The sequence below is a fragment of the Eptatretus burgeri genome, chromosome 4 (genome assembly GCF_056783735.1).
Source record: "Eptatretus burgeri isolate ZD-2024b chromosome 4, Ebu_testis_v1, whole genome shotgun sequence".
In the NCBI taxonomy this organism is placed as follows: Eukaryota; Metazoa; Chordata; class Myxini; order Myxiniformes; family Myxinidae; genus Eptatretus; species Eptatretus burgeri.
In genome coordinates, this window is record NC_140964.1 from 67,833,122 (window position 1) to 67,860,504 (window position 27,383).

At 43.8% G+C, this 27,383-nt stretch overlaps 1 protein-coding gene across 6 annotated transcripts in view; it reads right to left on the minus strand.

Moving 5' to 3' along the window:
* The window catches only part of AKAP9 (A-kinase anchoring protein 9), a 172,142-nt gene that overhangs the window by 136,822 nt on the left and 7,937 nt on the right, over positions 1-27,383 (minus strand). For 3 of the 6 annotated variants that reach the window (XM_085878542.1, XM_085878540.1, XM_085878539.1), the window contains exons 2-7: positions 12,313-12,513; positions 6,986-7,033; positions 3,020-3,070; positions 2,185-2,364; positions 1,906-2,058; positions 1,458-1,649 (exon numbers count right to left, since the gene is read on the minus strand). In XM_085878542.1, the coding sequence (XP_085734668.1) occupies positions 1,458-1,649; positions 1,906-2,058; positions 2,185-2,364; positions 3,020-3,070; positions 6,986-7,033; positions 12,313-12,513 (825 nt within the window). Of the gene's footprint in view, positions 1-1,457; positions 1,650-1,905; positions 2,059-2,184; positions 2,365-3,019; positions 3,071-6,985; positions 7,034-12,312; positions 12,514-14,651; positions 14,715-16,956; positions 17,124-27,383 lie in introns of those variants that run through there. The other 3 variants (XM_085878541.1, XM_085878545.1, XM_085878544.1) reach the window with 3 other exon arrangements.

Here is a 27,383-nt window from a genome sequence, read left to right on the forward strand (position 1 = left end):
TACAAAATGAGGTATTCATTTTATAAAGGATGATATATGCAGGGATAAGAACTGTGCAAAGACAGTTGTACAATGAGCCAAAAAGTTCATTTAAAAATGTTTGACAAAATACATTTTCCACAATACCTATTTCCTGGAAATTATTTTGCAGTGAACTTCAGTTGTCAAACAGTTGTACTTGAACAAAAGTGAAAGTTATTGGTCACATCTCCAACGTGAGCAAGATACTGAATTTGGAATTATGACTTTCATTAAACCTGCTTTGAGTGATGACCGTCAGCAATGGAGCTCAGGCAAAAGTAAAATGTCCCCACTTTAAACCTGGTACCTGGTATAAAGAGGAAATCGATTTGAGGAGTTGTGTGTTTTTCTTGCAAAAAGTCATTATTGGTAAAAACACCTTCGATAAAATTAATTACAACTCAGACATTGCCGGTGAAGAGTGAGGGTAGGGAAGAGGACAATCACAAAACTAGAAGGGCACTTGGTAGAGCGCATACCTCCACCACGTAATGCCTGATCCATGAGAACATACCAGGCCAATTACATTTTTTAAAGATCATGCTGCGCAATACTATATCGTTTTTGGCCACATCTCACAATGGCGAAGAATCACTTTGAAAATTAAATAATTTTCGTGTCCAGATTGGGATTCGGATCTTCACCAAAATCATATCAATTTGTCCCCGTCACACACCCAACATGTCCACCAAGTTTCGTCCGAATCCGTCCACAACTTTACGAGATATTGTGCTATATACTAGTTTAGCCCTATCTCTCAATGGTGAAGAATCACTTTGAAAATTCTTGTAGTCAGATCCAGATCTGGATCTTCACCAAAATCGAAACATTTAGTCTGTCACACATGCAACCTGTCCATAACAATTCATCTGAATCCATCCACAACCTTTTGAGATATCCTGCACACAAACAAACAAACAGACAGACAGAAAGGGGTGAAAACAAAACCTCCTTCACCTTTGGTAGGAGAGGTTATGATCAATTCATGCATGTGTGCAAAGGCAAAGATAAATGAAAATAAGTTGAAAATGTTACAACTAAAGCAACTCAAATAGAAGCAGAAATGCACCAAATGATAAAAGTCAGACTCGTCTGCAAACCCAAGTTTTCCTTTTTAAAATCTTGTACATATTTAATATAGGACAAAGATATTAGCAGACAGAACACCTTAACATGAATTGCAAGGAAATCAGTAAAAAAAAAAAATTGGACAAATTGATAATATAGGATTATTATTATCTCATCACCATGCTCAAAATGACAATCAGGCCAGATAATACTTGAACAAAGCCAAAGGTTTGACATTTCAGATAGAGGGTGCCCATCCACCTCAACAAGAAATAACAAAGGGAAGAGATGGATGCACTTCTACAAAAGATGAGAAAACCACAATGTCACCGATAGTCCATATTCAGTTGAACTTTTGCTCTGCTCACCACTGCTGCCTGGACTAGCTGCTGCTGCAATAGAAGCAACTGCTCCTGGTGCTGCTTCACCTCATCTTGCAAATCTCGGAGATGGAAACCTTGTTCATTTATCGTCTCCTGGTACACAATTATCTGCTGCTGGGCCTGCAAGAGGTCTGCAACGGCATTCCCATGGGCACTGCGCCGAAGGGTTTCACTTGCCTGGGGGGGTCCACATGAAGGTAATCATAATGGGATGGGTAAAAAGCTCCCAACCTGTTAAGGCCAACAGTAAAATAGGATAAACAAAAGATCAAGTTCTCCCTTACTCGCCCATTCCCCACTGAATAAAAAAAAAATTATTAAATAGTCATTATACAAATGGAATTTCTTGTTCAAACCCAACTATTTATTTACGTGGGGTGGAAAGTGAGCTGATAAACAAACTCAGGAGGTACTGAAGGCTGTGGCCATTAACCTGCTGAAGCTGCAGTTGCAAGGTGTGAATTTGGCTCGTGAACAGCTGTGCATCGTCCTGTAGCTGATCCCGACTCTGCCGTGCTGTCTGCAGGCTGCTCGTCAACCGAGTTATTACATCATCTCGTTCCTTGATGGCCGACTCGATCTGTAGCTGTGGCAACATCAGTTGTTGCATCATCAGAAAGTTCACACTGATGCCAAAGGTCACAGATTGTTCTTGTGCAAATTCATCTTTCATGAATATTTTTTTCTTTTCACTCAATCCCTCACTCCTGACCTGTTCCTGGGGTAGGCGGGCTTTCATGGCCTGAAGTTCATTTGTAAGCTGTTGCACGGTGCTTTGCTTTTCCTCAAGCTTCTTGCCCAGCTCCTCCACATGCAGTCTCAATTTGTTCAGCTCCTGTTGCTGATTTGCAGAGATCTCAGGAGTTGTCACTTCCTCTTCACATTCCTCTTCCTGCCAGGCATGCAGGGAATCCCATCCGAATGAGTACACAACAGCAAAACATAAGAGACTCAAGAGTTTTTGCTGAAGGATCACCAATTCTCAAGCAGCGAATGTTGAGTGGTTAATTCTTGAAATTACCATCACTGTAAAATAATGGTGGGTGGAATTTGTTCAAATAAAAGAATTATAACTCAAATTAAATGTTATCATAAAGGTCAACATATTTGATGCAGCTTCAGCATAGAAACTCTTTGCAAAGTACTTGCACCCACTCATTCGATTGTTAGTAATTAGATCGCAAGAGAAGAGCATGGGAGCATAAGCTCGACAGTGCAAGAAGAAAACTGATGAAAAAAAAACAAACAAGTGAAAAAGCAATTGAAAATATGAGACACAGGGGGTTTTGTCACAGTACTGTCTTCTCTATTGACGAATCAAAGAAAGGTCTTGGAGAAACAGTGGAAGCTGCCAATTGATGACATCATGAAAAAAAAAGCATCATGATGTTCATATATTGGGAGCACTGCAGCACGATGCTTGGTTAGTTGGTATGTAACATGCGCAGCAAGGAAGGAAACTCCGCATTGCCTGTTGGCGGCACAACATGCGGCCTTAGTGCCATGCTACCAAAATGTTGGGATCAGCCCGACTGGCTGTACTGTACCCGCATGCCTGTCTGTCGCCTCCCATGAGACAACTTGGCACCAGCATCCACCTAGATGGGAAGGATGAACCAACACTTAAAACAAAATAATTAAGGTTTAACCATTTCCAGTCGACACTTTTGTCATTGGCTTGCGTGAAAGTCAGCGAGTGTGAAAGGAGCTCTTCGGTAAATTGATGCAATACGTTGTCAGACATGAGAACAACTTCATATTTACATTGCTTGGAATCGATATTGAGCTCAATTACTGACCTGGAGTTGCCTCGTTCCAGGCTCTCCATAAAGGCTGGCAAACTGAGGTATGCATACACCTGTGTAAAGCAGTACCGCCAGCTATTTTTGATTATTAACAAAAAAAAAAAAATCAATTTTTTTGTTTTGTGACCGTAATGTTATGAACGACAACAAAGTAGCGTGTTGCTTCTCCTGATTACTGCAATATCAGCTTGCATATTAATATATATTTGTCATTATATTGATTGTTGTTGAAATCTGATCTCAAAACTGCGGGGTTTGTTGCGTTCATAGAGCATCGGTATATTACGCTTCCTCTTACTGGCTCATGTACATCGGACACATGCAGCCATTTAAAGTGCAGGCCAACCGGGTTGGAGTTGGCCCAACTTCCAGTGAAATCACATGTCACTCATAGACTGGGCCTAGTGCCGACCTTACATTGGCAAACAAAATGAAAAGCCCTCAGCAAATTAGCTTTGCGGAAGCTTTTTGCCAAAGTAAAAAGCTCACAACCGCTATTGAAAATTATCCCTTGGTGGCAACAACAGTGACTGCAGACAGTGAGAGGACTTCAGCTGGAACTTAAATAAAAGCTGCCCACAGAATATGCCTTAAATAGTCACCCATATAGGGAGAGGGTGTTTCTGATACTTTTCAATCATCATTCATTTACAATCTCTTTTCTTAAGAATAGATAACGTAAATATATGACAGATAATTCAGTGTGTGGTGGGTGGATTTAACATGAATGCAGCCTTAAACCTGCAGACTCGTATGCAGTCATTCACAGTTTGATGGAGTAATACTCTCCACTCTGTGCTGGCTCCCCTGCCTCACACATTGCTCAGCTTGACGCCATGGAAACCAAGGCTTTCAAGATCGTTGGAATTTACCGCAATGAAATTGGGTCTATGGGGCTGTCTCCATTCTCTAAAACCTGGTGGCACCTTGCAAAGTCTGTCTCTGAAGTATGCTCCCCTTCCATCCCTTCCCTCACTTCAAATGGCACCACAGCCGACTCCGCTTGTGAAAAGGCCGAATGCCTCATTTCAGTGTTTGCTTCCAAATATTGTGTCCCAAACTCCTCTGTCTCTGTACCCACCCTTCCCAGTCATACCCAACTGCTCCACAAGTTCTTTCAACCCAAGACTCTGCCTCTGCAACTGGAACAGACGGCATCGGCTCACGTGTCGCAAAAACCTGCTCTGCTGCTCTTGCACTCCCTCTCTCTGAACTTTTCATCCTGTCGTTTACCATCGGTCATCTTCCATCGACTTGGAAATCAGCAAACATCACTGCATTACATCAAAGGTGCAAAAACCGATCCCCTCAACCACAGATCAAGTAGCTTACTTATAATCATCAGCAAGGTCAATCGCAGTTGATATAAAATCATTCCTTTTCTCCAACAACCTCATCTCAGATCATCAATTCAGATTCAGAGCTGGTCAATCAATCTTGGACATGCTGTTTCGACTCTCCCAACAATGGATGGATGCCCTCAATATCAGACATGAGATCAGGGCCATCTTTCTGGAAATATCTCGAGCTTTTGAAAGAGTTTAGCATCCCGCCTTACTCCTCAAACTGCCTGCCAATGGAATCCAAGGACAACTCCACTCTTGGATTCCTGACCAAGTCCACTCTCATAACCAACGTGTGGTTCTCAATGGAATCCTTTCTTCTTCTCTTCCTGTCAAGGGTGGAGTGCCCCAAAGGGAGTGTTCTTGGCCCCCATCCTATTCCTAATCTTCATCAAAGATCTCTTTGACTCTGGAAAATCCTCTATCTTTTTGCTGATGACTCCACCCTCTGCTGTACCATCCATCATCCCTCTGATCGGCAAGCAACAGCTTTTTCACTCTCTGCAGACCTTGATAAAATCACAAGCTGGTCAAACACATGGAACATGTCTTACAACCCTGACAAATCTCACACTCTCACTATGTCTCTCCAAAATGACCGTCTGGAACCATCCCCCCTCTCCCCCCCCCAATCGACTTTCTCAACAATCCTCTTGAAGAAGTCCGTTCATTCAAGCTTTTGGGCCTCACCATCTGCCATGATCTTTCCTGGGAAAGTTACATTTCCACCCTGGCCTCCAAAGCCAGTTTCCGACTGGGCATCCTCTGTCGTGCAAAGTACTTCCCTGGCACATTTGAGCTCTTAACCACATACAAAGCTTTCATCAGCAGCTTGATGGAGTACTGCTCTCTACTCTGCTGGGCTGGCGCTCCTACGTCACACCTACTTTGGCCTCACGTTGTGGAAACCAAGGCTTTTAGCATAATTGGTATCTCCTGCAGTGGAACTGAGTCTTTGGGTCTTTCACTCTCTCACTGCAGGCAGTTCGGTGGTCTTTCAGTCTTCCACAGTCTCCTCTCTGGCCTCACTCTCCCCACCCCCCGCTCTGTCTGCGATATGTCCCCCACCCCCAATGTTTCCACAGGGCGCTCAAGGTCCGTCAGCAACCCCTTTCTTGTGAAACTGCCAAAATCAAGAATCACTGCTCACCTCCACGCTTTCATTCCTCTATTTCCTTGCCTTTGGAACAAACTCACACACTCTCTTCAATCCCACTCTTCCATCTAGGTCCCCCCCCCTCCGTGTATCGACCCCACAATCCTCATCCGCTCCGACTCCCTCACCCCTCCTCGCTCCCCTCTCCCTCCCAAACCCCTCCCCCTTCCCTCCCCTCTCTTTCACTCCCCTCTTTACCCCCCCCCGCAACCCCTTAATATTCCAGTCAGTGAAACAACGGTTTGTATTTTCTGGTGAATAATAAAAATCTAAAATTGAGAAAAATAACTTATTCAATAAATCAAGTAGCCGATGACCTCACCACAATCAGTGGAGGCGTAAAGCTATCCAGGGTGTTTTGCGACTGCATTGGAATTTGGTGAACATGGAGCAAAAAAATATATTGCTCGAGAAAGTAACTTAATAGCATAAACCATTCTTCTCTTGATTAATCCTTGATCGAGTGAAATGATTTCCATTTTATGCCTTTCTACCATAACATTTCCGAATTTAAATTCATAAATATCAAAGGTTTATCCTCGGGGTCCTGAGTTTGAGCCCCCCTGGCCGCTAAGTTAGCATCAGGGGGGTTGACTCAGCCTGTCATATTTCCAAAGGTCAGCGAAATGAGCATCAGTATACTGGTAATTATCCCTGCAGAGTCGAAGGCGACGAAAGGGCTGACGTCAGGAAGGGCATCCGGCCGTAAAAACATTGCCACAAGAAAGGGTACCATGATTGGAGCCCACAAAAAGCTGACCCCTGCTCAGGGATAAAGGCTTTCAAATGGTGTGATGAAATATCAAAGGTTTGAAACATGTATTTTGTTGCCTAAAATGGCTGAGGATACATGAGAGCGCATCGAGATACCTCCAGTAGATGGGGGCCAGTAGTAGGTGACCCCCATACCTCTGGCCTTGAAAGGTTTTCATACACTGACTTTCTATTCAGCACACAGTTATTTGAGAAAGTGTGGAGAGCCTGCTCATTATCTACATTGGTAGTACATTTCAATGAAGAAATGAAGGATATCAGGGTGAAAAATAATCATCATGCTAAGCAAAAATAAAACAACAAAATATATGCAAATAAAAATAAGCTTTTTAATTTCCACCACACTAATGTTCATAAAGTGTGAAGAAAATGGTGTCGTTTCAAAATGTCATATTTAAAGAATTTTTTTTTTTATAAAAGCATCAAAATACTCACCTCCGAAGAATATTCTTCCGTAGTGCTTGAGTACAACTCACTCTCAGGCTGCAGTGAGAAGCATGGCATTAACCGAACAGAAAAAGCCTCACTGCCATGGCAGAGAAATTTAATAAAGTAGGTAGAGTTGAAATATGGAAGAGTTGAAACTAAGGCCTAAGTCACATTTGCTCTACGGCGAGGATACGGCGGCCGTACCCCCCCCCTTGAATTGACAGAAACGTGCGGCGGCTGCAGAGTTTCTGGGGTAGCCTCAGGGTGGCCCTACGCCATATGGCTATCTTTTACAGACCGTCGGGGTAACCATGGAATTATAGCGCGGAGTTATAACTTTTTTCATTTCTACGTTGGCCGTAGCAATTTGACAAGCCAAGCTGTGACGTAGATGTGTTCCACGTCGACCATACGTAGGGTGTACGGTGGGCTTGCGTTATTTGTGCGGCTGCCGTAGGCTCTTATCAATGAAAAATGAATTTTGCCAACCCCCAAAAAATTACGGCGACCGAACTATTTCCACGGTCGCCGTAGGGTAGTCCTAATGCGTCCCTGTGTTCAACGTACGGTGGCCTTGCGGTCTGTGTGACTACATGCAGGCAATACAGGGTCGACACACGGTTCCCCTACGCCCACCGTGTGTCCTACGTACGGCCTCCATGGCAGTTTGCGTCGACCGTGCGCTACCGCTAGAGATCGGAGTATAGGTGTTTGCCTATACTCCGAACTGGTATATTCAGTTATATATATTATAGTTATAGTATATTCAGTTATATATACTGGTATATTCTGAACTGGTATATTTTTATTTCAGTAAAAAAAGAACTGGTATGTATACCCACTCGTTACCGTCCGTCTGGCTGCACGTTCGCCTTAGGGTCCACCTGCGGTCGCCTTGCGGGCACCTTGAGGCTACCTTGCATCTGCCTTGAAAATTCTATGGCCGCCGCAGGGACGCCCTAAGGTCACCGTGCGACATCAAATGAAAGACCCTAAGGTCACCCCCACGTTTTCGGTCTCCACAATTTCTAAATACCCCGTGCGGCTCCCTGAAAAATAAAAACATGTGTGACTGCTACATTGTGTGACCGTGGAAATACTGCGGCCGCCCTATAATTGCTAGAGGCCGTAGATTTTGTAGACCCTACGGCCGCCAAGCCAAATGTGACTTAAGCCGAACCAAGGTTTGTTTCATCTCTTCCCTGTTTTATACAACGAAAACCAAAAAAAAGCCACATTTAATGTCAAGTGTACGGGTAGCATTAAAAAACAAAAACCGTTCACACACGCATAACATTCTCATTTTGGGAATCAGTGGTGGGAACAATAAAAACCCAAACCACATCAAATAGGAAAAAAAGAAAAACATTTCAAACCTTTTACACATCAACTTTGGTATTAAACAACAAAATGCATGTCCTTCACATTGTCAGGAAGCAGCAACATGTATTATTTTATATTTCAGGGTCTATCTACGTGAATGGAGGAGCTGAATGACAGACACAAAGGGCAGCAGGTTCAAAAACTACCAAGGAGTACTCGGGAGGGGGGAGGGGGGATGGAGGTACGCAAGGAGGAAAAGTGATTCACACTGACTGAGAGAAGAAACAGAGGAGCAATACCCCTGGGCACTCACCTGGTAGTAGCTGGATAAGATAATCAGGGAACCATTGGAAAGCATGGATGACCCACAAAATATGTAACGGAGAAGAAAGTAAATACCTATGGATTTTTTTTTTATGCCATGAACAAACATTGGTACATCACGGGCGATAAAGGTTGTGGTCAAGTTTCATTGTAATTGTGCGAGATTTCTGAGAAGGAAGGAAATAGATATTTCAGGGCACAACCCCCCCCGCCCCGCCCACCCATAGAACCCCTCAGACCCAATGTTTCTAATGCCGTGAACAAATTTTAGGACATCACGGGGGGTGATGAAGGTGGTGGTCAAGTTTCATGGGAATCGTGTGTGTAGTTTCTGAGAAGAAGCAAATGGATATTTTTGGGACCAACCCCCTCCCCCAGTAGACACCCTTAGACCCAAATTTTTTTTTATTGTGTGATCAATCACACCAACTCCAATCTCCTATTGACCAACTCCTATCCTCTCATCCGATCTCTCTCTTCCTCATATGTGGTGACATCAATTGTCATCAAGCCAGTTGGCTGGGTGTGGGTACCTTTATAACCTGTCATGGCACTTTCGCAAAAGACTTCTGCGACTCAATCAGTCAACTTCCCGACCCGGATCTCAACCAATGGTACTCTATCTCTTCTGGATCTGATTTTAACAAATTTGCCTGATAATATCTGTTGTTCTTCCGCTCCAATCGGTTCTTCTGACCACGTGCTTGTCAAAGTGGACATCTCTCTGGCTGTTATCAGAGAACCACCTCAGCACCGTCGAGTGTGGCATTTCACTCAGGCTGACTGGCAGGGTCTTCAAGCAGCCATCAAACCTCTAGACTGGTCTCCCATCGTGACTTTCTACAACATCAACTCAAACTGTGAATTATTTCAAAGAAACTTGCTCTCCCTCATGCACAGATTAATCCCATCATCTTCAGTTGTCCTACCCTTCCCCCCCGCCCATTGTTCACTGAAGCTTGTGGTGAGGAAGTTGTCCTGAAACAACTTGCCTTTGCCTCATGGAAAGCAAACCCAACTGAGGGTAATCTCAGTTCCTTCCATGAAGCTCGGAACAAGTGTGTATCTACCCTCCGGAGAGCCAGAAAACAACATCCTTCAAATCCTGGTGGCGTCCAATCAAATCTGTTTCTGATGTATGTTCCACGTCCATCCCATGGAGGGATGGAGGTGGAACCACACTGCTGTGTGGCCACCACACTAAAGGGCCACACTGCTGACACCAAAAGTGAAAAGGCAGAATACCTAAACTCCATGTTTGCATCCACATGTTGTGTCCGAAACCCATCGCATTCGGTACTCACCTTACCCAGTCGCACCCAACTGTCCCTGGACTGTGTGTCCTTTTCTTCTGACAAAGTGGAGATCTTGCTGTCAAACCTCAACTCAAATTCTGCAAACGGTCCAGACGGCATCAGCCCACGCGTCCTAAAAACCTGCTACTCTGCTCTTGCTCACCTCTCTCCGTTCTATTCACCCTCTCATTTGCTCAATGTTATCTGCCACCTGCTTGAAAATCAGCAAATATTACCGCTCTGCATAAAAAACGTGCAAAAACAGAACCCTGCAACTACAGAACAATCAGCCTTCTCCCAAATATCAGCAAGGTTTTGGAATCCATCATCGCTTCAGCCATTAAATCCTTCCTCCTCTCCAATGGCTTGATTTTCAATCATCAATTTGGTTTCAGACCAGGTCACTCTACCCTGGATATGCTGCTTCTGCCCTCCCAACAATGAATGGAGGTCCAGCCATATCGCGTGCTTTTGACATGGTCTGGCACCCTGCCCTACTCACCAAACTCTCTTCCTATGGCATCCAAGGCCATCTCCACTCATGGCTAGCAGACTTCCTCTCCTGTCGTAGCCAACATGTGGCCCTAAATGGATCTCTCTCATCCCCTCTTGCTGTCCAGGCTGAAGTTCAAGGCAGCATTCTGGGCCGTTCTTTTTCTGGTTTTCATCGATGGTATCTCCGACTTTTTGGAAAATCCTCTTTATCTCTTTGCTGATGACTCCACCCTCTGCCATACCATTCATCATCCCTCAGACCAGCAAGCAGCAGCTTCTTCGCTCTCTGCAGACCTAGATAAAAAATCACAAACTGGTCCAATACGTGGAACATATCTTTCAATCCTGACAAATCTCACACTTTCACTATGTCTCTCCGAAACGACTGTTTGGAACCCCTCCCCCCCCCCAATCTACTTTCTCAGCAATCCTCTGGAAGAAGTCCTTTCATTCAAGCTTCTGGGTCTCACTATCTGCTATGATCTTTCCTGGGAAAGCCAAATTTCCAACCTGGCCTCCAAAGCCTGTCGCCAACTGGGAATCCTCCGTGGTGCAATGTCCTTCCTTGGCCCACCTGAGCTGCTGATCACTTACAAAGCTTTCGTCCACAGCCTGATGGAGTACTGCTCTCCCCTCTGGGCTGGTGCTCCTGCCTCTCACCTTTCTCGGCTTCACGCTGTGGAAACCAAGGCATTTAGGATTATTGGTATCTCCCATGATGAGGCTGTCTTTGGGCCTCTCACTCTCTCACCACAGGTACGTCAGTGGTCTTTCTGTCTTCTTCCATCTCCTCTCCTGTTTCGCCCTCCCTGCTCCATCTGTGATATGTCCCCCCCCCCCCAACCACATTTCTGCAGGGTGCTCAAGGTCTGCCAGCAACCCTCTTCTCGTAAAACTACCAAAACCATGAATCACTGCTCACCTTCACTCTTTCAATCCTCATTTTTGGGGGGCCCAGCGACCAAGTTGTCTGTCAGTGCTCCTTTTGTACTCAGGGGACCTGGTACTACCATTCTGCCTTGGTTTTAGCCGTTCCGCTGTTCGGTTGAGCTAGCGCAACCAAAGGGAACCCAAACTAGGGAGCGTCTGTCCTGGGGGCCCAGCGACCAAGTTGTCTGTCAGTGCTCCTTTTGTACTCAGGGACCTGGTACTACCATTCTGCCTTGGTTTTAGCCGTTCCGCTGTTCGGTTGAGCTAGCGTGATTTTCGCGGCATCTAATTAGCGTCTGTCACTGGTATTCCAGCGGCGAAATCATCTGTCATTGTTGATACTGTGTTACAAGCTATATGAATATTATCAGAAACCTACTTGGGGCCGTTCCGCTGCCAGGTTGAGTTCGCACCGATTATGCGATACGGATATTGACCACAGAATGTCAACCCAGCAGCAGTGTCCCGGCAGATGCAGAGTTCTGAGGTGAGAATATCATCTGGCATCTTACCATGACGATGGCAATTGTTCCTCTCTTCGGTTGAGCTTAGCTCCGCGGGCTCCCGGTATAAAAACCTTCCGTCATTTATCTCTCCACGACTCCCACAGTTTGCTTTGATACTTTTCTTTTCATTCCTTTCGCAATTCTCATTCAACCACCCCCCTACCCCATTTCCCAAATCCTCAGCATGCAGACATTAAAAAAAATTAAATAAAAATAAAGTAAAAAAAAATCATCTCTTAAACAGATCAACTCCATGCACAAATGCAACGCACTTGTTTTCATTGTCCATTCTCTGATGGGTCTTTTAATCATTTAAAAAAAAACGGTTTTCAAAAAGACCTCAATGGATGCTTTAAGTTTAAAGTTTAACTCGATCAGTTTTTGAGGTCTGTGGGATGCAGCAAGAATGTAACGTCAACACCAACAATTTGATCCCTAACAATGGGCCTGCTCAACACACCTCGACGACGTAGCTGTGCTCCTGGCTGACAGACTCTCCACCACACAGCATGTGAGGGGCAGCAGGCCTGAAAGCCCCCTCTGCAACCCCACCAAGGCTTGAATCTCCGGAGGGTCCCTTTCCAGCCGCCTTCCTCGGTTTGTGTTTTCTGTCTCTGGCATTGCCTGCACTCTTTTCCCTCTGCTCTCGGTACTTGGCAAACTGCGTATTGATACACACAAACAAACATTATCAAATCACATTTTAGAAATAAAAACAGTTGCTGTACTGATAGAGGTTGCATATTTTCAAACAATGTTGCAGTTACAATGTTTTCAGCATATTCCAATTGAATGCAGGGTTAATTGCAATTTCAACTACATTATACACAAACATGAGCTTCATAAAATGACAAAGTCATGAATGAGCACAAAAGGACGCAAATCAAACAAGTAAAGATCTCCCAGGCTCGCAACAAGGAAACAATGTTTTCAAAGTGCTGTGAAATCAAGCAGCAAAGAAATTCATAAAAGAGAAAATATTGAGTCAAAAACTAAAAAGATATGGCTGTAAAAATAATAATAATAATAATAATAATAATATAAGCTCATATAACATTATATATATATACATATATATGAAACATGTGGAGTGTGACGAGCACTCCTCCGATCCCTATTGGACACAGTCCTCCACCAAAGCGTCACCTCCAACACAGAGGCCTCGGCCCGGTGACTCTGTCAAGTGACAAAGATTATATGGTCAACATCAGTTAAACATCAAACGGAGCGACCCATCCAGATTTCAGGCTTATTTGCCCGCATGAGGATGGCATACTGATAAGTATCTAACCAATGATGACCACATTCGTTGTTTATACATCAGAAGCATTTTCTGACTTATGGTAAGCATCGCCACGGATTATGCCTCACATGGTGAAACCGCATAATCCGCACAGAGCAACCGTTTCTCTGCCACCCAGACAATTGTTCCTGCTAATGTAAACCATTTATATTGTTTTTGGCCCCATCTCTCAATGGTGAAAAATCGCATGAAAAATTTGAGTCGTCGGATCCGAATCCGGATGTTCACCAAAATCTAATCAGTTCGTCCTTGTCACACACCCAACCTGTCCACAAAATTTCATCCGGATCCGTCTACAACTTTTTGAGATATCATGGACACAAACAAACAAACAAACAAAGACAGAAAGGGGTGAAAACAAAACCTCCTTCACCTTCGGTGGTGGAGGTAACTAGCATGGACGTACATAGGTACAGACGGACAACACAAAAACAATGCCTCCAGCAACTTCGTCAGCGGAGGAATTAAAAGAAAACATTCTCCATGGGTAGGCGCTCCTATGTTAAAAGTTTCATGGCAAACGCTCAAGCGGTTGCTGAGAGAACAATTTAAAAGTGAATCAAAGTGAAAAAGTGAGAGGAAGAAAAAAGTGAGGGCCTCGGCCAATGTTCCACAACATGGTCAAGGATGGTTTGAGATGCCTATTACTCGTACATTAAACATGTAGACACAACATGATAATCTTTGTACTTTTCTTCATCACAATTGGGAGAAGGGGAAAAGAAAGACCCAATGAATGAAGAGCAGCCACATGCGCCCAGACAAGCACTCCCAATTGTATTATATGCAGACAATTCTCACAGATTCTGCGGATTGACGAGAGGTTTCTTCAGCCCGACTCAACCATAAATCTTTCACCTCGTTTCGAGTCACAAAGCAAACCATGCCAGAACTTAAAAGCCACGAGGATGCAAAGTTTCATTGCAAAGAGCCGTCCATAAAACACCTTCAATTACACGTCACGTTAAAAAAAATTCCTTTTCTCCGAATATCCTTTTGCTCCCTTTTCATCACAAATTACTTCATCAACCAAAACGTTTTTTTTTATTTCAGCTCCAAGAAATACAAATACCGTACTTCAAATTTAATCAAACTGGTTCATCGAGGAAAATAAATATTCTTGTTTTATTTTAATGGGCAACAACTTGTTCCTGCTGAAGTTACGAATGTATATTTATCCAAATACATCATCACTTCAAGCCAGATGACATCACAGTAAATAAATACATGACAGGTATGGAATGTAATAGAAATTGCATAAGAAGTAGAATGTGCTGAGCTGTGAACATAGGAAAGGGCAGAATACAAAAAAAAAAAAACATTCGAAAGGGCAGTGAACAAGACAGCACAAGGATACAAAACAAGGCTGACAAATAACCGACTGAGAAAGACCAATTGCACTTCGGATTCCACCAAGACAAATTGTTTGGACGAGCTCTAAAGGGAAAAACTGCCGATGATCACCAAGCGTCCCGTCCTCGACTCCTCAACCATACCTCCCTCCGCACACGAGCATCCCTCATGAGATTCAGCACGTGGATGGTAAACAGTGCGTTATCCTGAGCAAAAACAACCCAGAGGTGAGGCCTACAGCGACAGAATTGTCCATAAACTAGAGTAACATGAAAGGAAAAGACCCAAACAAGCCAGTAGGCGACATGGGTGGTCGCTACATAATTGCATAATACTCATAGTTTTTGATGGATCGGGCTGAAATTTTTTGACAAAGAGGTTGATTATAGTGTGCATAAAAGCGCAGAAGCCGATTTTTGATTCTCGAAAAAACATTTATTTTAGGATTTTTTCAAAAATTTCAAAGTCCCGTTGCTAGGCAACGGTGGCGTCCATAGCAACGGTGCTCAAAAGCATAGAACTCGATCCTGGTATGAACCTACCTGTCAAGTTTCATCAAAATCGGTTGACTCTTCTGGCCTCCAGAGCTGTCCATTACATACAAACATACAGAAAACCTGAGAATAATGGAAGTCGAGCGACCACCCAACAAAATTACTTAATTTTAAAAAATTGCTTTTCAAGGGACAAAACTAAAGGGCACACCAAAATGTTTTGCATCAATAAAAAAAAAACATTTTATTAATTGCAGCCACAATCCATGAGCAGGAAATTAAAAAAAAAAAAAAATATATATATATATATATATATATATATATATATATTTATTTATATATATATACATATATATATATATATATAAATATATATATATATATATATATATATATATATATATATATATATATATATATAGCAGCTCATCATCGTTTCAAGCTCACGCATGGTTTTACTTAAATATAAATTAGGCTTCCCCTTCTCCTCCATAATCAACAGCGTGAATCATTCACACCTCCTCGTGGGGTCAGTCGGTGAGAGATTTTGCCTTCAGTCTTTGAGGAACCTTGGACAGGAATTTGTAATTTGTTCAGGATACTGGTGATAACTCTATGTGAGATCACTGCAGGACAAAGTAGGGTCTTCAAAGTCCACCGAATAATTTGCTCGTATACTCTGTACACCCGGTTCAACATGCACACGAGGGACGGCACACTCTGTGAAGCACCAATCTAACGGTTTATCGTCGGGTGGGGAATCTAAGCTACAACACCAGTTCAAAGATAAGTACGCTACCCTTGCACCGTCCTGTCAGACAAAATCAGGCAGAATTCAGCAGTCAAATAAATAACCAGCTTTGATTTCAGGGTGTCAACATTATAACAAGGGTGTGGCTCAAAGGTATGGAAACTTTGGCACTTGGGTGATGTCATCATCGAGATGCCTTGAATTGTGACAATGGCATTGCTCCAGTGACATACAGCCAGTAGCTTCCTTAATCTGTACCAGACCAGAGCTAAATTATGAAGGATGTATGCAGATGATAAACCCTCTGGTATCCTCAATAGGTTTGGTGATCGCAAGGTTAAGACAAAATACTTCATAAACCATAAAGTGTCATTCCAGACGCAGGAATGCCAAATACAAGCATGTTAGCTTTGGCTATTTTAAAACTTTAAAAAGAAAAAGAACCGGCACTCCACCCAAAAGCAAATTCAATGCTGCTAAATCAGCCTCACAGAAAGGATTGCACTGGGTGGTTTGCCGTTGCCTTCAAAGTGGTAGTCAGGGCAGGAATTTGGTCATTTGTTCAGGGTGCCGGCGATGGTTCGCCGACTCGAGGCGAAGGATACTGTGGGATATTCAACGTCCACCAACTGGGACGCCCAGTTTAAACTCCATCTGAGGGACAACGCACACAATGCTGCCTCCCCCCCCCCCCCCCGTATGCGAAACACCATGCAATTAACAAGTTTATATTATAGCTGGGTCGAGATTCGAACCTAGGCTCTGCAACTCAGAGGCGAGTGTGCGCGTCTCTCGGATATCTTGCCCACTTGTTTTAAAGCTTCCATTGGGGAAGATCTCCAGCAATTGTTGACAAGATCACAATCCCAGCTTAAGTTGTCAGTATGAAATGAAAAATCCAATTGTTTCTCCACAATAAAAACTTTTTTCTTCTTATTCTTTTTAATCACTTGCAAGTAAGTGAAAAGACATACTGCGAGTCTACATCCTCCTGCCCCCAACCACTTCTCACTCCTTTATAGTTGGATTCTGTAAACATATACCTCAAAATAACAGAAAAGGCATTGGTTAACTACACGTACACATTTATTGCCATTAAGATTTCCGAGAACGAGACTTCCCAATCGTACTTCATGATAAGAGAGTATCGGGGAGGTGTAATCAGGCCTCGACTGTGACATCCATCACACGTTGAGAACTTACCGGCGGCCGTACACTCCTACGGCTGACCCTTCCAGTTGCTCATAAAGGGATCATGATTGGAAGCTAAACTTCAGCCTTTCAAAGACAACATCGAGGACTCTTACAGAACGTGTCAAAATTAATCCTGTGACGGCACTCCACCGATTGAGTGGTCATGGACCATTTGGACATTGATACCGTGGTCCATAAGAATAACAACAAGCTGCCTGGCAGCCAAACCCCAATTGAAAATCTTTTTTCTGTAATCTCCATGTCAACACAACAGAAAATTGCTCAACAAACTCAGACCTTCTAATAACTTCTGGAATACTCAATTTGCTGATTAACAAGAGGCCATGGTATCATCGACATTACGCAAGGAAATCCTTGCGTAATGTAGACCTACGGGGCTTCGCGTTACGACATAGAACATGCATTTTGCACATCAAAACATTCAATGGATAAAAATGCCAGAGCTTTGGAATCCTGAGATCGAAAAGTCAAATCAAGAAGCTTATCTCTGAAATCGAAATAACAATACAGTACGGATTACAATGTACAAACACAAACACGCACACAGGAACAAAAAGCACCCTTACTTGTAGGGGCAACATGACGAACACAAGACATTTTGCCAAATGCCTGGGACCACACAGGGTACAAATTAAACCTTGAAAGATACACAAACATGGCTTTATATCCTATTTACATTGTGGAACAAATTATACTGGTTCAACAGAGATTAATATACCAGCCAGTCCACGTGATTAGTGATATGGTGAAGTAATGATAAACAAAGTCCAAACCCCCAAATCAAAGTCCATTCCATGTGACCGATCAGAATGAAGAAAGAACATCCAGTCGTCTGGAATCGTGATCAATCTGAGAAACATAAATAAGTACTCGGTGGTATCATGGCTTGAGCATTAGCGGCTGGGAGGTCGGTGGTTCGTACCCCAGCTGAGTCGAACAGAACCCTTTAAAAAAGGGTGACGTGCCGCAACCTTGGTTGGCGCTCAGCATATGAGAAAAGATAGAGCAACAAAGGTTGGAAACCCTTGTGCACGCTTCATGAGCCTGATTGCCTCCTCCTGCGTTGAACTTCCTTGGAAGGGAACTCAGATTATTACAGGTAATGAAAGGAAATTCAAGTGTTAATTACGATACATACTGTGACGTCCACGGGACTTGAACAGTCCCGCCAACGTAGAATGAGCCGAAACGATGGAGGCGGTTTATTTATTTATAACCCAAACATGGCGGTTCTAATCGCGCTACCACAAACGGGACGAGGAAGGTGGCACGAGTCACTTTTCACTGAGTTGATGATGTTTATTCGTTTTTACTATTAACCAGAAATAACAAGACTCGGCAAGAAAAGGGATCCGGGGCGATTCGACGGGATGGTGTGGGATCGGGCGTGGGGAAAAACACAGACAATTCCAATGAATATACAGATCTCAAACCCTCTAAGGCGCCAAGCACACACACACACACACACACACACACACACACACACACACACACACACACACACACACACACACACACACACACACACACACACACACACACACACACACACACACACACACACACACACACACACACACACACACACACACACGTAGCTATTTCTGGTGGTCAGGCTGGACCGTGGTGTGGACGCAACTGTCCCTGGATCGGCGTCGGACGAGCTGGCCTTGCTCTTGTCAGGGGGGCAGGAGAAACCGTGGTGCTGTCGACCTCCTGGTCTTGGCCCAAGTCCGCTCACAGCCGCCAGGGAACCAGTTCTGGCGCCAAGTTGCGAGCAGGAGAGGGAGGCAGGTCCGCCCGCCGTTCGACCCCGTACTCCGAGTCAGCAGAACCCCAGAGCCAACCAAGGTGAGGTACGAGGCTCAGCAAGGCTCCAAGACACGATGAAGAACACGATCGAATCAGCACAACAACAAGGACGCTCTCCGCGCAACAGCCTCCACACGAAAAAAAACACGATCGTTTTGTCCCGATCTTCTTCCTCTTTCCTTTTCGACCCCAAACAGAACCTTTTTATCCTCCTGTCCTCGTCACTTCCAATCGAGCCGTTTATTGGCCCACCGCCGTCGCCTTCTGCCAATCGTGATCACGGGGCGGAGCCATCCGCTGCACTGTCCTGTGACGTCACGGCCAGTCTCCAGAGAATACCAAAAGGGGTTTACGCAGACACACTTACTCTATCCCGTGTCCCTATCTCATTACGTGACAATTATCATTTCCCCCTTGAAGAAATGAACATTTACTCGACAACTTATCACCACTGAATTGCTACTTATTACATCGAGATCCGGGTAAACTCGAACAGCATGGCATACCTAATTAAACATCCTAATTACCCTTTGAATGCATACCCCCCCTCAAACGTAACAACACTAAATCAGAGCAAATCAGCATATCATCCTTGGATGGAATAAAGTGTTTCATACATCCATTCCCCAGTTCAATTGACGTGATGCAGTTTTGCTCAGGTTAATTCAACATCCATTCCAATCATGTCAGTACGTATGAGCCACGCCACTGGGTTCCTCCAGGTGACTTTGGTTGGTACCATGATTAAAAAGACACTGATGCAACGTCAGCAGTGAAGCTTAACAAGTACAATGTGCTCCATAATCCAATTCAAACACAACAATCCATCCATCCATCCATTGGGACCATATTCTGAGCAGAGCGTTGGTGCTGCCTAAACAGTCTCCTTGGCTATTGGGCACAATCCTGGACGGGTCGCCACTCCAACACAGGATACCAGCAAGCTGACACTCATTTTTCCGACCTCGGAAGGATGACAGGCAGAGTCAACCCCACCTGGTATTAATTCAACAGAGTGGGAGCCGATCAGCCTGGGGGGTTGGTCGGTATCAAATTGGAGGAGAATGCTCATAGTGATTTTTGGGATGGTGTAGACCCCTAGAGTTAGAAAATATGTGATAGCATTGTGGCAGTGGCAGCTTTATGGGAGTTATCCCCCTTTTTCCAAAATGGCCACCAAATGTTCAATACTATATATATATATATATATATAGCAGATTTTAGACCACCTAGAGCAGTGATACTGGTGTCTACGACTAGGTTTGAGGGGTCAGACACATAATTTCTGTATTTACCTAAAATATTGGATACAGCCTTAATATTAAAATTCAATATGGCCACCAAAATGGCTGCAGACACATATTTAAATGACCGTGTTTAAGGTCCCAGAACAGTTACGACAGTGATTTTGGTGTACATTTCCAATATTTTAGGTAAATACAGAAATGATATATCCGACCCCTCAAACCGTCATAGACATCAGTATCACTGCTCTAAGTGGTCTAAAACCTGCTATATATAGGGTACTGGGCATTTTGGCAGCCAAGATAGTCACTATGAGCATCCCCTCCCCCCTCCCCCCCCCCCCGATTTGATACCGACAAACCCCCCAGGCTGAATGTATGTATATTTATATATATAATATAATGTTTATATTCTCTTTTTCAGGTATCGTGGTAGCTGTGGAAGTTCTACGCAAGAGGGCTGGAATACAGTCGACTAGCATTAGATGTCCGTCAGCATGGAAACGCCCCAGGGACCCGCCAAGAAACTGTGCATCATACACCAGGCAGTATCCGACGAAGATGAACATTTAATCAGTCCTCAAAGTCATGACTCCTGGCTAACCTTAAAGCCGCCAAAGTCAGGAACTATGTCCCCATTTTAGACGTTGCAGAAACGCTTGAGGACAAAGAAGTTCCAATTATGTTCTATCATCGAAAATGTAGAAGCATCTTCACCATGAAAAGAGACTTGGAGACTTTGAAAAGGAAAGCAGGTGAAAGCAGTAGTGATCTACCTGGTAGTAGTGGCTGTCCTCCAAAACGGTCTTCCAGAAGATCGACAACAGAATCAAGAGTTTATGATCCAATCTGCATATTCTGTAGCAAGGTCAAGTACCAAAAGCACTCCAATACACGTGAAAAACTTACGCTAGCTTCACAACTGAGAGTAGATCAAACACTACGAGAGAGTGCTGTCAGAAAGGGAGATGAAAGGATGGTAGCACTAACCAGTAGAGACATTGTTGCCGCCGAGGCACACTATCACACTTCATGCTATAGGAATTATACTCGAGACAATGAGAATGAAGAAGAGAAAGGGACACATGAATTTATACTGTATCACAAGGTTGAAGGAAAAGCTTACGAAGAACTTTTCATGTCAACAAGATCATAGATCAGACTTCGTCACATATCCGAACGGCCAGCAAGCAGGACATGATTTCCACCCCGTGGCCATATCATCCGTCTGATGTAGCTACTCGTATCGCCATACTAAATCAGCTAGAGTGATTTCTGGTCGGGCTCCTCACTGGAAATCCTACTAGTACTACGAATAAATCCCAAAGGACTGCTATTCTCGTCGAGTCATTTAGCCAGGACATGATATACGCTGTGACACGTGGGCAGTATAAACCACCAAAACATTTCCTGCTTCCTTTTGCGGTAAAAGCACTCACTGGAAACATTGAGGTCATTTGGACACTGAATAAGTTTTGACGTGGGGTGTCTTATGACCAGCTGGAAGAGAATGATACCGCTCTGTGTCTCCAGAAGTTAGCAATGGGCTTCAACCAAAGAGCTGTTCTACCAGTCTCCATCAAGTCCTATGTCTTCACAAATCTTGCATGGGATAATATAGACAGACTGGAGGAGACACTTACTGGAAAAGGTACGTCACATCGAGTCAACGGAATAGCGGTCCAGCCTAAGGTCTATGGACCTCATCCACCCACGACTGAACTTCCCATCATTGACAAACTGAAACAAAGATCAGTCAACATTGAACACGAAGAGCTGGAAGTCTATGTAGCCTGTGCACACGTAGGTCCACAACCTCTACCAACCAGCGAGAGCCACATCCTGGAAGCACAAGAGTCTGCTCAAGTCGCCTGTAACAAGAACTTGGCATGGGTCCTGGCAAGACAAACAAACTCAGACAATCCCAAGTTGGACTGGGTTTAATATCAAAACCAGGGACCAAGAATCAATCTCAGAAGATGTTGTTGGGTACCTGCCCACCATCAATGCACCAGCTACAGAGTTGACTACAGTTTATGAAATTCTCAAGCAGTCAGATCTAATCAGAAATGAGCTATCTCTGGACACTCTTGTCGTAGTCATGGATCAAGCACTCTATGCAAAAGCCATTGAAATTGCCTGGAAGCACAAAGAGCGTTTTTCCCATGTACTTTTGAGGATGGGAACATTCCACACCATCATGAATGCACTGAGTATCATAGGAAAGCGGTTCTGTGATGCAGGTTTGAAGGACATATGCATAGAAGCTGGGATAGTCGCGGAGGGGTCCATTAATGGGGTAATTGACGGCAAACAGTACAATCATGCTATCAGGGTCCACAAGTGCATCTATGAAGCTTTGATGAGACTGGCATGGGCAGAGTTTACACGATGGGTAGACAGCAACGAGAAGAGCGCTGTGATCAAATCGTGTGTAGACAAAGTGAACGACATAGCTGATGATCTCAACCAACATAACTTCAGTGATCTCCTCGACAGTCCACAATTATTAGAGTTGATGATCCTGTGGAGAGCCTTCACGGAACACCTCCGCCACAACAATGGGGAGCTATTGGGATATTGGATGTCATACATAGACATGGTAGAGCACGTGATACTTGGCCTTCTGCATGCTTCTCGTGAGGGAAACTGGGATTTGCACATCAATGCCATTAGAACTTTGATCCCATGGTGTTTTGCCTACGATAAGGTCAACTATGCCAGGTCCCTGTCTGCATACTTTGCTCAGATGACAAATCTTCCCGAGAAGAATCCTGATGTACATAGAACCTTCCAGGAAGGTCATTTCCCGGTGCAGAGGTCCAGTAATAATCCCTTTGGCCGGATACCTGTAGATCAGACAATTGAGGTTACGGTGAAGAAGGACACTCAGACTCCTGGAGGCACGTCACGGTTCAGCCTAAAAGCAGGAGCCATCAAAAGGTACTACATAACAGCAGAGTACCGCAGTGCATTTCTTCGACACTTAAGAGACATGGTGCATGGTAACCAATCAGAACTCAACCATGCTGATCTACAGCAGCCCAGAATCCAAAAAGATGAGGAAACAGTGTCAGCAGTTGTCAGCCTCATTCAAGCCTGGGTCAACCCATTCTCAGAGAAGCAAGACCTCATAAGCATTTCTACTGCAAAATCGGCACCCAGAGACATTGCCTCTGACCTGATGAAGGCATGTGATATTGGAGAGCAGAGTTATGCCACTTTCCAGAACGAGAGACTGGAGAACGACCCATCAGCGAAACCATTTCACGATCCGATGAAAACTAACAAGCTGAAGACGTTCACAAATATGTGTAAGAAGGAGGTAGTGAAAACAAGTGGGAAGGACATAATCTTGAAAGCTGACCAGTCTCTGTTTGGTCGCATCATAGTGATGGCACAAGGGCACAATCTCACGATGGAGGACATCCTCTCTCACCCCTTGGGACCACTACCCTGGGCTCTCTCTACCCCAGACGGATTACTCAGGAAAACAAACAAAGCTTCCTTAGCCACTTTGCGGAAGAATGTGACAGTAGCAGACCAACTCCCACAAAATCCGGCTTCTGTGGTCGATGGAATGAACTTAGTTCAAAGAGTAAAGGGTGATCAAGCTACGTTTGGAGACATTGCCACTACAATACTGTCTATGGCATTGCGTGAAGGAAGTAAAAGTACCAGAATAGATGTTGTGTTCGACACGTATCGAGAGAATTCCATCAAGAACAGTGAGAGATCGGCATGAGGTGAAGAGACTGGACACCAGCTGCAGGGTATCACAAGTGCACAGATTGTGAGGCAATGGAGAAGTTTCCTGACAGGAATAACTAACAAAACCAGTCTGATTAGCTTCATTGTCAGTGAATGGAGGAAGCCAGTGTACAGAGAGAAACTACATGAGAAAATTCTGTATGTAACTGTAGATGACAAATGCTGCAGAATTACATCACAGGGCAGTGAAGAGGTACCAGATCTCCAGTGCCAGCAGGAGGAAGCAGATGGGCGCCGACTTTTCCATGCTGTCCATGCTGCTAGAGAGGGCTACCAGGCTGTAGTGATATGCGCAGAGGACGCAGATGTCTTTATCATGTGTTTGGCATTCCATGACAAGATAGGAGCTCCGTTATTCCAGAAATGTGGAACTAGAACCAGAACTAGATTAGTTGACATCGGGAAAGTCGCTGCCACTGTCGGCATAGATGTCTGCAGAGCTCTTATTGGTATACATGCATACACTGGATGTGACACTACCAGTGCTTTCGCAGGTAAAGGGAAGGCAGTGCTCCAAAATTAGTGACCAACAACAGGGAAATCAAGAACACATTCACAGAGTTGGGCCAGAAATGGGACCTCTCCTCAGAACTGATGAACAAACTAGAGTGTGTCACATGTCTCCTCTATGGCCCCAAAGCAGCATTCACCAAGGTCAATGATCTCAGGTACAACTTGTTCTGTGTTCAGAAAGGTGAGATGAAGAGTCATCAGCTTCCACCCTGGAGGGACTGCTTAGTCAAACATGCACAAAGGGCAAACTACCAGGCTGGAATATGGAGAAGATGTCTTGAGCAAGACCCAGGTATACCAAGTCCCATTGGCAGAGGGTGGAAAATTGACATGGATGGAGCTGAGAAATTAATGGTAGTGGATTGGATGGTTGGTCAGCCAGCACCTGAGGCTATCTTGGCCCTACTGGCCTGCAAATATTCAAGGAAGTGTACGCTGCCAAATTGTGTATGTCTGGCAAATGGAGTTAAGTGCACTGATATGTGCAAACTGTCAGACTGCGAGAATCGGTCATCAGGTGATGTGGATGCCGATGAACAGTAATTATTGACTGTAAATGATGAGTATTAGAGTCATCATGTACATTTCACTGCAGTTGGATATATCATTTCTGTATTTACCTAAAATATTGGAAATGTACACCAAAATCACTGTCGTAACTGTTCTCGGACCTTAAACGCGGTCATTTAAATATGTGTCTGCAGCCATTTTGGCGGCCATCTTGAATTTTAATATTAAGGCTGTGTCCAATATTTTAGGTAAATACAGAAATGATATATCTGACCCCTCAAACCTTGTCGTAGACACCAGTATCACTGCTCGAGGTGGTCTAAAATCTGCTATATATAGGGTATTGAGCATTTGGTGGCCATTTTGGAAAAAGGGGGATAACTCCCATAAAGCTGCCACTGCCACAATGATATCACATGTTTTCCAACTCTAGGGGTTTATACCTTCATAAAAAACACTATGAGCATTCTCCCCTAATTTGATACCGGTGACCAAAATTTCGGACCAGGGCTGATCGGCTATGGGGTTTGAACTCAGGATCACACGAAGGGAAAGACATTTACCTTAAAACTGTCAGAAGCATCCTTGGAGTGAGACCATATCATCCTCAATCACAGCTTTGATGCTCACAGCATCATATTTATATATATATATATATATATATATATATATATATATATATATATATATATATATATATATATATATATATATATATATATATATATATATATATATATATTTTAAATTTTTTTATCAACAATCTGAACTGATGATATTCACAGGACAAATCAGATGCACATATAGACATCGACACTCACCTTCGTAAAATAAAAACACAACTAAAGCTGCTGTCACACCTTGACGATTTAGCCAGCATATGCCGACGTATGAAAAATTTATCTAAAACGCTGGCACACATCGAATACGTTATGGGTAAGTTTTGTAAACGTTAAGAGCACACTGAAGCACGCTGGCATACGTCGTAGTACGCCGAGCTCGTCGACAAATTTTAACATGCTCAAAAATTCGACGTATGCTAGCGTATGACTCGCACGTTCCGTATACGCTGGCCATAAGTTGTAGGCACGTTGCGCGATCGTTGACACATATCAACACACGTTACTTGTAAGTTAATCATTAGTCGAAACACGTCGAGGTAATGTTTAGCGTCAGTGTTGCAGACTCCATGGTTTTTTTTTTTGGGGGGGGGGGTTTCTTCGGCATGACGGTGATGTTGACACTTCGATTTTTAGTGCGGTTATAATACAATATAATTAATAGGCTGCCGCTCAACGATTTAAATCATAACCGCACTAGAAATCGAAGTGTCAACATCACAGTCATGCCGAAGAAAAAAAAAAAAACCATGGGGTCTGGAACACTGACGGGTTCCTCCTGTGTGAAGCCCATTTTTATATACCAATTCCCCTAAACACTGCCAATATGCCATTATACGGTAGCTGTAAGTTAGTAACACGTTTAGTAAGTTCTGTGATCATCCGGAAGACGTCAAATACATCTACATACGTCAATATGCGTTGGAGATACGTTACACATAGGTTCAAAGCACGTTACTCATAGGTTAGAAATAAGTTTCGGGTACGCTAAACATTACCTCGGCGCGTTTCGACTTATGAGTAACTTACAAGTAACGTGTGTCGACGTGTGTCAACGATCGCATAACATGCCTACAACTTATGGCCAGCGTATGCGGAATGTGTGCGTCATACGCTGGCATACGTCTAAAAATTTTGAGCATGCTTAAAATTTGTCGACGTGCTCGGCGTACTACGACGTATGCCAGCGTGCTCTTAACGTATACAAAACTTACCCATAACGTATTCGGCAAATTTTTCATACGTCGGCATATGCTGGCTAAAACGTCAAGGTGTGACAGCACCTTGACACTTCGATGTCTAGTATGGTTATGATTTGAATTGTCGAGTGGCAGCCTTTTAATAGGCTACACCACGTGACCATCGGTGATACGCTGCCGCACGCTATGCATACGTTAGACTATCGTTGGGCATAGGTTGTGAATGCCGACAACATGCGAGGCATTCATTGGTACAAGTTATCTATATGTTATCGAAACGTTCTGTGTACTTTACTAATACGTTATGCATACGTCCAACTCGTTATGAATACGCCCAAAACTTTAAAAAAAAACATCAATAGTTCAGCGTACGCCAGCATTTTGCATACATTTTGATACGTTGCCATACGCTGGCGAAAATGTCAAGGTGTGACAGCGGCTTAAGGAATAGGTACCACCGATCTATACATCCTAACACGGTGGATTCAGGATTTATTAGCAAGTCCAACAAGAACAAAACAAACACATCAGATTTCAGAAAAGCAACATTGTATGAATGGAGCTGAGGGTTTAATTTGCTGACAAAATGCATCAAGCAATTAGTAAACACTGATATCGAGATGATGTTGATTATGGGTGAAACTTTCATGCCAGGCCCAGTCGATAGTTTATTCTCTATCAAACATAGGATAGTGAGACAAGTCTGCACTCGCCTACTAGTCTCAAAAGGGTGAATGGTGACCATG